This window comes from Babylonia areolata, chromosome 4 (assembly GCF_041734735.1).
Source record: "Babylonia areolata isolate BAREFJ2019XMU chromosome 4, ASM4173473v1, whole genome shotgun sequence".
In the NCBI taxonomy this organism is placed as follows: Eukaryota; Metazoa; Mollusca; class Gastropoda; order Neogastropoda; family Buccinidae; genus Babylonia; species Babylonia areolata.
The window spans coordinates 37,905,080-37,917,458 of NC_134879.1; the positions used below are offsets into that span (position 1 = coordinate 37,905,080).

General features: G+C 47.5%; 1 protein-coding gene across 2 annotated transcripts in view; it reads left to right on the plus strand.

The window, feature by feature from the left end:
- Positions 1-12,379, plus strand: part of LOC143281142 (uncharacterized) — a 55,446-nt gene extending 43,067 nt beyond the window's left edge. The window contains exons 19-23 of one of the 2 annotated variants that reach the window (XM_076586143.1): positions 2,615-2,750; positions 5,375-5,481; positions 7,620-7,750; positions 10,569-10,691; positions 12,055-12,379. In XM_076586143.1, the coding sequence (XP_076442258.1) occupies positions 2,615-2,750; positions 5,375-5,481; positions 7,620-7,750; positions 10,569-10,691; positions 12,055-12,217 (660 nt within the window). In that variant the 3' untranslated portion in view covers positions 12,218-12,379. The remainder of the gene's footprint in view (positions 1-2,614; positions 2,751-5,374; positions 5,482-7,619; positions 7,751-10,568; positions 10,692-12,054) is intronic. The other variant, XM_076586142.1, reaches the window with a different exon arrangement.

Below are 12,379 nucleotides of genomic sequence, written 5' to 3' on the forward strand. Positions count from 1 at the left end.
GTACTGTGTCCAGTGCTATGTGTTTGGTGTATACTTTGTCCATCCTATGTGTGTGGTGTTTACTGTGTCCATTGTTATGTGCGTGTTGTGTACTGTGCCCAGTGTTATGTGCATGTTGTGTACTGTGTCCAGTGTTGTGTGTGTGGTGTGTACTGTGTTCAGTGCATGTTGTGTACTGTGTCCAGTGCTATGACTGTGGTGTGTTCTATGTCCAGTGTTAATTGCGTGTTGTGTACTGTGTTCAGTCTTAATTGCATGTTGTGTTAATTGCATGTTGTGTACTGTGTTCAGTCTTAATTGCATGTTGTGTTAATTGCGTGTTGTGTACTGTGTTCAGTGTTAATTGCATGTTGTGTACTGTGTCCAGTGCTATGTGTGCAGTGTGTACTGTATCCAGTGTTATGTGTTGTGTGTACTGTGTCCAGTGCTATGTGTGCAGTGTGTACTGTGTCCAGTGTTCTGTGTTGTGTGCACTGTGTCCAGTGCTGTGTGTTTGGTATTGTATCCAGTGCTATGTCTTTGGTGCGTACTGTAGCCAGTGCTATGTCTTTGGTGTGTACTGTGTCCAGTGCTATGTGTGTGGTGTGTACTGTGTCCAGTGATATGTATGTGGTGTGTACTGTGTCCAGTGTTATGTGTGTGGTGTGTACTGTTTCCATTGCTACGTGTGTGGTGTGTACTGTGTCCAGTGTGGTGTGTGTTGTGTCCAGTGTTGTGTGTGGTGTCTGTGTGTGGTCTGTACTGTGTCCAGTGCAATGTATGGTGTGCAATGTGCGGTGTGCTACATGCAGTGTGCTATGTGTAGTGTGTAGTGTGTACAGTGCTATGTGTTTAGTGTGTTCTGTGTCCAGTGCTATTTGTGGTGTGCTATGTGTGGTGTGTACTGTGTCCAGTCCTATGTGTGGTGTGCTATGTGTGGTGTGTACTGTGTCCAGTGCTGTGTCTGATGTGCTATGTGTGGTGTGTACCGTGTCCAGTGCTATGTGTGGTGTGCTATGTGTACGATGTCAATAACCTGTCATATGAGGATACCCACAGAGCGGCGCAGTGTGTTCAGCGCTTTGTGTTGTGTGTATTGTGTGGTGTGCTATGTGTACTATGTTAACAACCTGTCACATGAGGACATCTACAGAGTGGTGCAGTGTGTCCAGTGCTGTGTTTGGTGTGTACTGTGTCCACAACCTGTCACGTGAGGATGCCTACAGAGCGGTGCAGTGTGTCCAGTGCAATGTGTGGTGTGTACGTTGTCCAGTGCTATGTGTGGTGTGTACTGTGTCCACAACCTGTCACATGAGGATGCCTACAGAGCGGTGCAGTGTGTCCAGAACAGGACAGGGACAGTGACGGAGAGACACACAAGGTCAGGGGTCACTCACCTTGGCTGTGTTGACCTCCTACACTTTTCTGTTGTCAGTCATCGTCCTCTGTCCATTACATCAATGACAGCATCTGTGTTGTCCTGTTGATCTAGTGGTACACAGTGATGGTGGATGACAGGATCTGTCATGTGTAGTGTATGATGTGTAGAGTGTATGAACTATGGTGTGTGGAGTGTATGAACTGTGATGTGTAGAGTGTATGAACTATGGTGCGTGGAGTGTATGAACTATGTGTAGAATGAATGAACAATGATGTGTAGAGTGTATGAAATATGATGTGTGGAGTGTATGAAGTTTGAAGTGTGGGTTCTGTAACTATGATGTGTGGGGTGAATGAACTATGATGTGTAGAGTGTTGAACTATGAAGTGTGGTGTGTATGAACTACAGTGTGTAGAGTGTATGAACTGTGGTGTGTTGAGTGTGTGAACTGATGTGTTGAGTGAATCAATTGTGGAGTGTATGAACTATGATGCTGAGTGTATGAACTGTGATGTGTAGAGAAGAAAGGAAGCAGGATGATGTGTTGATGCGTAGAGAACAAAGGAAACAGTGTGTGATGTGTGCAGGATGATGTGGTGATGTGTAGAGAAGACAGGAAGCAGTGTGATGTGTGCAGGATGTTATGATGTATGATGTGTGCAGGATGATGTGGTGATGTGTAGGGAAGGAAGGAAGCAGTATGTGATGTGTGCAGGACGATGTGGTGATGTGTAGAGAAGAAAGGAAACAGTGTGCGATGTGTGCAGGATGTTATGATGTGCGCAGGATGATGTGGTGATGTGTAGAGAAGAAAGGAAGCAGTGTGCGATGTGTGCAGGTTGATGTAGTGATGTGTAGAGGAGAAAGGAAACTGTAATGTGTGCAGGATGATGTGGTGATATATAGAGAAGAAAGGAAACTGTGGTGTGTACAGGATGATGTGGTGATGTGTAGAGAAGAAAGGAAGCAGTGTGCAATGTGTGCAAGATGTTATGATGTATGGTGTGTGCATGATGATGTAGTGATATGTAGAGAAGAAAGGAAACATTGTGTGATGTGTGCAGGATGATGTGGTGATGTGTAGAGAAGAAGGGAAGCAGTATGCGATGTGTGCAGGACAATGTGGTGATGTGTAGAGAAGAAAGGAAGCAGTGTGATGTGTGCAGGATGATGTGGTGATGTGTAGAAAAGAAAAATCATACAGGATGATGAGGTGATGTGTAGATAAGAAAGGAAGCAGTGTGATGTGTCCAGGACGATGTGGTGGGCCACATGTCAGAATTGCTGAGTCAACACGTGTACCAGGACCCGCTGTGGGTGGTGGGGGAGGTGGTGGTGGAGCTGGGACGTGCTGAAACCTTTGCCATCCGTCGTGCCCGCAACAAGACAGGTGTGTGATGGTGTGTCCACACCAGTCATGTCATGTCCACACTAGTCATGTTGATGTCTGTGATGGTGTGTCCACGCCAGTCATGTTGATGTCTGATGGTGTGTCCACACCAGTCATGCTATGTCTGTGATGGTGTGTCCACACCAGTCATGTTGATGTCTGTGATGGTGTGTCCACACCAGTCATGTTGATGTCTGATGGTGTGTCCACACCAGTCATGCTATGTCTGTGATGGTGTGTCCACACCAGTCATGTTGATGTCTGATGGTGTGTCCACGCCAGTCATGTTGATGTCTGTGATGGTGTGTCCACACCAGTCATGTTGATGTCTGTGATGGTGTGTCCACACCAGTCATGTTGATGTCTGTGATGGTGTGTCCACGCCAGTCATGTTGATGTCTGTGATGGTGTGTCCATACCAGTCATGTTGATGTCTGTGATGGTGTGTCCACACCAGTCATGTTGATGTCTGATGGTGTGTCCACACCAGTCATGGTATGTGTGATGGTGTGTCCACACCAGTCATGTTGATGTCTGATGGTGTGTCCACACCAGTCATGTTGATGTCTGATGCTGTGTCCACACCAGTCATGGTATGTCTGTGATGGTGTGTCCACACCAGTCATGTTGATGTCTGATGGTGTGTCCACACCAGTCATGTTGATGTCTGATGCTGTGTCCACACCAGTCATGGTATGTCTGTGATGGTGTGTCCACACCAGTCATGTTGATGTCTGATGTTGTGTCCACACCAGTCATGTTGATGTCTGATGCTGTGTCCACACCAGTCATGGTATGTCTGTGATGGTGTGTCCACGCCAGTCATGTTGATGTCTGTGATGGTGTGTCCATACCAGTCATGTTGATGTCTGTGATGGTGTGTCCACACCAGTCATGTTGATGTCTGATGGTGTGTCCACACCAGTCATGTTGATGTCTGTGATGGTATGTCCACACCAGTCATGGTATGTCCACACCAGTCATGTTGATGTCTGTGATTGTATATGTTCACATCAGGAATGTAGATGAGGATGTCATGTCCATGTTGATGTCTTTACAGACCACTGGTGTCATGTCCATGCTGATGTCTTTACAGAAAACTGATGTCATGTTGATGTCTTTACAGACCACTGATGTCATGTCCATGTTGATGTCTTGACAGACCACTGATGTCATGTCCATACTGATGTCTTGACAGACCATTGATGTCATGTCCATACTGATGTCTTGACAGACCACTGATGTCATGTCCATGCTGATGTCTTGACAGACCACTGATGTCATGTCCATGCTGATGTCTTGACAGACCACTGATGTCATGTCCATGTTGATGTCTTAACAGACCACTGATGTCATGTTGATGTCTTGACAGACCACTGATGTCATGTCCATGTTGATGTCTTTACAGACCACCGATGTCATGTCCATGTTGATGTCTTGACAGACCACTGATGTCATGTTGCCTTTACAGACCACTGATGTCATGTCCATGCTAGTGTCTTGACAGACCACTGATGTCATGTTGATGTCTTTACAGACCACTGATGTCATGTCCATGCTAGTGTCTTGACAGACCACTGATGTCATGTCCATGTTGATGTCTTGACAGACCATTGATGTCATGTCCATGCTGGTGTCTTGACAGACCACTGATGTCATATGTTGATGTCTTGACAGACCACTGATGTCATTTCCATGCTGATGTTTTGACAGACCACTGATTTCACGACCATGTTGATGTCTTTACAGACCGCTGATGTCATGTTCATTATGATGATTGACAGATTACATTGTAGGAGCCTGGTTGGCAATGTACACAACAGGGGTGGGTGGTGGGGTGTTGTAGTTGTGTATGTTTTTCTGTGCATGCTGCCGTCACTGTGATGGTGATCCTGCACCCTCGCCAGCAGCTGGTCGTCACTCAAATTGTTCCAGTCTCTTACGGTTCATATAAAGAACTAGTTTCTGTGTTGTTCTCTTCCTGAGTCTGGAACCTCTAATGTCCTATTATTTTTTTCTTGCTGAACTCTCCATGATGTTGCTGGAAACAAAGTCAGCAAAGTGGCTAGGTTGGATGCAGCATCTGTTGGCTGTTGGTTTATGAACTGGCCAGGTGGTATGGCCGGCACTGACCCCTCATCCACTTGTTTTAAGGACAGTCGAAGGTCTTGTCTCTCTTGCAGGCATGGAAGTTGTAATTCCTTCAACAGGGTGGAGACACATCCGGGTTCTGTACTTCTGTTGTATCCCTCCATAAAGTGTGCCGCTTGCTGTTGTATCCTTTCTATTTTGTCCAGTCACCTAGGTGGTAGGGGTCCCATACTATTACTGCGTAATTGAGGATGGATTGCATGAGTACTGTATTTTCAGCCTTCCTTCAGATCTGAGGGCAGTGTCATATATTTTTCACAAAAAGCTGAGGGCGGAATTGGCTTTTTTGGTGGTCCTGGCAACATGAGAGCCACTTCAGGTTTGATATTGTCACTCGAAGACAAAGGTTTTTACTGACATACTGAAGTATTTCACCATAAAGATAAATCATGTTGTCCATGCTAGTGACAACATTAACAGGACATCCACATGACATGTAGATTTTGATATCACGTTGATGTTGATGTGTGCAGGGGAATACATCCACAACTTGCCGGAGGAGCATGGCTCTGTGTTGTTCCGGCTGCTGACCTACCCTGATGGTGTGCCACTGGAGAACCTGTCCACTGACACCCTGCAGGTACTGCTTCATTCACAGGGTTGGGTTAGTTCTGCAGGTACTTGCTTTGTCACACTGATTGGGGTTTAGTTCTGCAGGTACTTGCTTTGTCACACAGATTGGGGTTTAGTTCTGCAGGTACTTGCTTTGTCACACAGATTGGGGTTTAATTCTGCAGGTACCTGTCTCATTCATAGCGGTTAGGGTTTAGTTCTGCAGGTACTTGCTTTGTCACACAGATTGGGGTTACGTTCTGCAGGTACCTGCCTCATTCGCAGGGTTGGGGTTTAATTCTGCAGGTACCTGGGGTTAACTCATTCAACCCTGGGGGAGATTACAGCCACGGCAGGCTTCCATGCCATATTGATTAGAAACATATGCAGAATAAACATAGAAAAATACTGTCTTTCCTCCTCATTACAGTGGAGACACACCCAGAAGTACTGTAGGAAGAAGATAGTTCCCTTTCCTTTCAGCTTACACATACGTAGGAACAGCTTTAATGAGACCAATTTTGATGGCAGAGCAATTGCTGAGGCGTAGGGCTGAATGGGTTTAGGTAGTCAGACAGCAAGATCTGTGACAGTTGGTGTCACACCATGTCAAGATGTATGACAGTTGGTGTCACACCATGTTCAGATGTATGACAGTTGGCGTCACACCTTGTCAAGATGTGTGATGTGTACAGTTGGTGTCACACCATGTCACGATGTGTGATGTGTACAGTTGATGTCACACCATGTCAAGGTGTGTGATGTATACACTTGGCGTCACACCATGTCAAGATGTGTGATGTGTACACTTGGCGTCACTCCATGTCAGGATGTGAGATGTGTACAGTTGGTGTCACACCATGTCAAGATGTGTGATGTGTACAGTTGGTGTCACATGATGTCAAGATGTGTGATATGTCAAGATGTGTGATGTGTATATTTGGTGTCAGACCATGTCAAGATGTGTGATGTGTATAGTTAGTGTCATGCCATGTCAAGATGAGTCCTGTGTACAGTTGGTGTCACACCATGTCAAGATGTTTGATGTGTACAGTTGGTGTCATGCCATGTCAAGATGTGTGATGTGTACAGTTGGTGTCAAGATGTTTGATGCGTACAGTTGGTGTCATGCCATGTCTAGATGTGTGATGTGTACAGTTGGTGTCAAGATGTGTGATGTGTACAGTTGGTGTCATGCCATGTCAAGATGTGTGATGTGTACAGTTGGTGTCATGCCATGTCAAGATGTGGGATGTGTACACTTGGTGTCACACCATGTCAAGATGTGTACAGTTGGCGTCACACCATGTGAAAATGTTTGATGTGTACAGTTGGCGTCACGCCATGTCAAGATGTGTGATGTGTACAGCTGGTGTCACACCATGTCAAGATGTGTGATGTGTACACTTGGTGTCACACCATGTCAAGATGTGTACAGTTGGCGTCACACCATGTGAAAATGTTTGATGTGTATACTTGGTGTCAAGATGTGTGATGTGTTTAGTTGGTGTCATGCCATGTCAAGATGTGTGATGTGTACAGTTGGTGTCATGCTATGTTAAGATGTGTGATGGGTACAGTTGGTATCACACCATGTCAAGATTTGTGATGTGTACAGTTGGTGTCATGCCATGTCAAGATGTGTGCATAGTTGGCGTCAAGATGCGTGATGTGTACAGTAGGTGTCACACCATGTCAGGATGCGTGATGTGTACAGTTGGCGTTGCACCATGTCAAGATGTGTGATGTGTACAGTTGGTGTCACACCATGTCAGGATGCATGGTGTATACAATTGATGTCGCATAATGTCAGGATGCGTGATGTGTACAGTTGGTGTCGCACCTTGTCAAGATGTGTGATGTGTACAGTTGGTGTCACACCATGTCAAGATGTGTGATGTGTACAGTTGGTGTCACACCATGTCAAGATGTGTGATGTGTACAGTTGGTGTTGCACCATGTCAAGATGTGTGATGTGTACATTAGGCGTCACACCATGTCAGGATGCATGATGTGTACAGTTGGCGTCACACCATGTCAGGATGCGTGATGTGTACAGTTGGTGTCAGACCATGTCAAGATGTGTGATGTGTACAATTGGTGTCAAGATGTGTGATATGTACAGTTGGTGTCAACAGTTGGTGTCAAGATGTGTGATGTGTACAGTTGGTGTCGCGCCATGTCAAGATGTGTCAGACGGCACTGAACAAAGTGACGGAGAACAGCAGTGCCCCCTGTCAGCAAGGTGTGATCAGAGAACTGCAACTGACCATGGACTTCATGCTGCTCGCCTGCAAGTCAGTGTCTCTGGGGTTGGGAGGTGGTGGGGGGGGGGGGGGGGACTTGGGGATAGTGTCCCTGTGGGTGGATAGTGTCCCTGTGGGTAGCTTGTGTCTTTGTAGGTGGATAGTGTCCCTGTGGGTGGCTTGTGTCCCAGTTGCAGTGTCTTTGTTGGTGGATAGTGTCCCTGTGGGTAGCCTGTGTCTTTGTGGGTGGTTAGTGTCCCAGTTGTAGTGTCCCTCTGGGTAGGTAGTGTCCCTGTGGATGGGTAGTGTCTCTGTGGTAGTGTCCCTGTGGGTGAGTAGTGTCCCTGTGGTAGTGTCCCTGTGCATGGGTAGTGTCCCTGTGGTAGTGTCCTTGTGGGTGAGTAGTGTCCCTGTGGTAGTGTCCCTGTGGGTGGGTAGTGTCCCTGTGGTAGTGTCCTTGGGTAGTGTCCCTGTGGGTGGTTAGTGTCCCTGTGGGTGGGTAGTGTCCTTGTGGTAGTGTCCCTTTGGGTGGGTAGTGTCCTTGTGGTAGTGTCCCTTTGGGTGGGTAGTGTCCTTGTGGTAGTGTCCCTGTGGGTGGTTAGTGTCCCTGTAGGTGGGTAGTGTCCTTGTGGTAGTGTCCCTGTGGGTGGTTAGTGTCCCTGTAGGTGGGTAGTGTCCTTGGGTAGTGTCCCTGTAGGTGGGTAGTGTCCTTGTGGTAGTGTCCCTGTGGGTGGGTAGTGTCCTTGTGGTAGTGTCCCTGTGGTAGTATCTCTGTGACAGTGTCCCTGTGGATGGGTAGTGTCCCTGTGACAGTGTCCCTGTGGGTGGGTAGTGTCCCTGTGACAGTGTCCCTGTGGGTGGGTAGTGTCCCCGTGACAATGTCCCTGTGGGTGGGTAATGTCCCTGTGACAGTGTCCCTGTGGGTGGGTAGTGTCTCTGTGACAGTGTGACAGTGTCCCTGTGGGTGGGTAGTGTCCCTGTGACAATGTCCTTGTGGGTGGGTAGTGTCTCTGTGACAGTGTCCCTGTGGGTGGGTAGTGTCCATGTGACAGTGTCCCTGTGGGTGGGTAGTGTCTCTGTGACAGTGTGACAGTGTCCCTGTGGGTGGGCAGTGTGACAGTGTCCCTGTGGGTGGGTAGTGTCCCTGTGACAATGTCCTTGTGGGTGGGTAGTGTCTCTGTGACAGTGTCCCTGTGGGTGGGTAGTGTCCATGTGACAGTGTCCCTGTAGGTGGGTAGTGTCCCTGTGGTAGTGTCCTTTTAGGTGGGTAGTGTCCCTGCGGTAGTGTCCCTGTGGGTGGGTAGTGTCACTGTGGGTGGGTAGTGTCCCTGTGGTAGTGTCCCTGTGGGTGGGTAGTGTCCCTGTGGTAGTGTCCCTGTGGGTGGGTAGTGTCCCTGTGGGTGGGTAGTGTCCCTGTGGTAGTGTCACTGTGGGTGGGTAGTGTCCTTGTGGTAGTGTCCCTGTGGTAGTGTCACTGTGGGTGGGTAGTGTCCCTGTGGTAGTGTCCTTGTAGGTGGGTAGTGTCCCTGTGGTAGTGTCACTGTGGGTGGGTAGTGTCCCTGTGGTAGTGTACCTGTGTTATTTTTCAGTTATTTTCTGTGTTCTGGGATTGGTAAAGCCATGTTCCAGTTATTTTCTTTGTCCTGGGATATTGGTAAAGCCATAATGTATTTATTTTCTGTGTCCCAGGATGGGCACCATAAAGTAGTTATGTTGTGTGTGTCCCAGGATATAGTTATGTTGTGTGTGTCCCAGGATGGGCATCATGATGTAGTATGTTGTGTGTCACAGTATGGGCACCAGGATGTAGTTATGTTGTGTGTGTCGCAGGATGGGCACCATGATGTAGTATGTTGTGTGTCACAGTATGGGCACCAGGATGTAGTTATGTTGTGTGTGTCCCAGGATGGACACCATGATATAGTATGTTATGTGTCACAGTATGGGCACCAGGATGTAGTTATGTTGTGTGTGTCCCAGGATGGGCACCATGATGTAGTATGTTATGTGTCACAGTATGGGCACCAGGATGTAGTTATGTTGTGTGTGTCCCAGGATGGGCACCATGATGTAGTATGTTATGTGTCACAGTATGGGCACCAGGATGTAGTTATGTTGTGTGTGTCCCAGGATGTAGTTATGTTGTTTGTGTCCAAGGATGGGCACCATGATGTAGTATGTTATGTGTCACAGTATGGGCACCAGGATGTAGTTATGTTGTGTGTGTCCCAGGATGGGCACCATGATGTAGTATGTTATGTGTCACAGTATGGGCACCATGATGTAGTTATGTTGTGTGTGTCCCATGATGGGTACCATGATGTAGTATGTTATGTGTCACAGTATGGGCACCAGGATGTAGTTATGTTGTGTGTGTCCCATGATGTAGTTATGTTGTTTGTGTCCCAGGATGGGCACCATGGTATACTTATGTTGTGTGTGTCCCAGGATGTAGTTATGTTTGTGTCACACCATGACACAGTTATGCTGTGTGTCCCAGGATGGGCACCATGATGTAGTTATGTTGTGTGTGTCCCAGGATGAAGTTATGTTGTTCCTGTCACACCATGAGGTAGTTATGCTGTGTGTCCCAGGTTGGACACCATAATGTAGTTATTTTGTGTGTGTCCCAGGATGTAGTTACGTTGTTTTGTGTCACACCATGATGTAGTTATGCGGTGTGTCCCATGATGGGCACCATGATGTAGTTATGTTGTGTGTGTCCCAGGATGTAGTTACGTTGTTTTATGTCACACCATGACATAGTTATGCAGTGTGTGTCCCATGATGGGCACCATGATGTGTGTCCCAGGATGTAGTTATGTTGTTTGTGTCACACCATGACGTAGTTACGCGATGTGTGTCCCAGGATTGGCAAAGCCTTGGTTCTGGCAGGCCTGAAGCCCGGCAGTCAGAGCAGTGCTGGTTTCTCTGTGGTCAACTTTGGTGTCAACAACCTCACTGCCACCGCACGCACTGATCTCGCTAATAGGTCACTTTGTGTGTGTGTCTCTGTGCGTCTGTGTCTCTGTGTGTTTTGTTGGGTTGTGTACAGGCTCTGTTTGTGTACCTCTGTGTGTGTGTGGGGGGGGGGAGGTGGTAGTGGTGGGGGAAGGGGGTTGTGTGCAGGTTTTGTGTGAATGTGTCAGCTCTGCAACACGTACAAGTTGTGATGAAAATGATAATGATGATATGTGTGTGTAGTGTGTGTCTGTGTGTATTTGTGCCTCTTCAGGTGTGTGCCTGTGTTTTGTGTGCCTCCGTGTGTGTGTAGTGTGCATGTGTGTGTGTTGTGTGCCTTTGTGTGTGTGTGTGTGTGTGTGTGTGTGTGTGTGTGTTGTGTGCCTTTGTGTGTGTTGTGTGCCTGTGTGTTTGTGTGTGTGTGTGTGTATTATGTGACTCTATGTGTGTGTGTGTGTGTGTTGTGTGTGCGTGTGTGTGTATGTTGTGTGCTGTGTGTGTATATGTGTGTATGGCTATATGTGTGTGTGTTGGGGGGGTGGGTGGGCTTGTGCAGGTTCTGTGTGTGTGTGTACTGTGTGAGAGTGTGTGTGTGTATGTCATGTGTTTGTGTGTGTGTGAGTGTGAGTCTTTCCAAGGTGTGTGTGTATGTGTGTGTGCATGTGTGTGAGAGAGAGAGAGAGTGCATGTGTGTGTGTGTATCTTAAGTTTTGTGTGTGTGTGTGTCAAGGGTGTGATGGGTGGGAATGGGTGTTGTGTGCAGGTTTTGTGTGAATGTCAGCTCAGCAAATTAGTGATGATATAAAAACTACAGTTCTGCAGCTTGTACAAAGAGGTGATGATGATGATTGGGTGGTGATGATGATGATGGTTATGTGTAGACTACTGAAGCTCATCAACACGAAGAAAGAGGTGATAATGATGATGATGATGATGTGCAGACTACTGAAGTTGAGCAACATGTACAAAGAGGTGATGATGATTATGACAATGACTGTGATGCTGCTGCTGCTGCTGATGACGATGATGCTGATGACAGTGATGATGATGATGATGTGCAGACTATTGGAGCTCAGCAACATGTACAAAGAGGTGATAATGATGATGACGATGATGATGATGATGTGCAGACCACTGGAGTTGAGCAGCACGTACAAAGAGGTGATGACAATGATGATGATGACACTGACGAAGTCAATGTTGATGATGATGTGCAGACTACTGAGGTTAAGCAACACATGCAAAGAGGTGATGACAATGATGATGATGACACTGACGAAGACAATGTTGATGATGATGTGCAGACTACTGAGGTTAAGCAACACATGCAAAGAGGTGATGACAATGATGATGATGATGACACTGACGAAGACAGTGATGATGATGATGTGCAGACTACTGGAGTTAAGCAACACATACAAAGAGGTGTGGACACAACGCTACCTGGAAGCTGTGGGATTGACAGACTCCATGGCAACGCTACGCTCCCTCCTGCGTCTGCTGCTTCCTGACTCCCAGTCTGACTCCCTCCTGCACTCCCCTGCCAAGACTCCCTAGCCCATGCCCCCTAACCCCCACTCCCTCCCCCCAGACTCCCTAGCTCATGGCCCCAAACCCCCACGCCCCAGACTTCCTTGCTCATGCCCCCTTACCCCCACCCCCTTCCCCCAGACTTCCTAGCTCATGCCCACTTACCCCCACCCCCTTCCCCCAGACTCC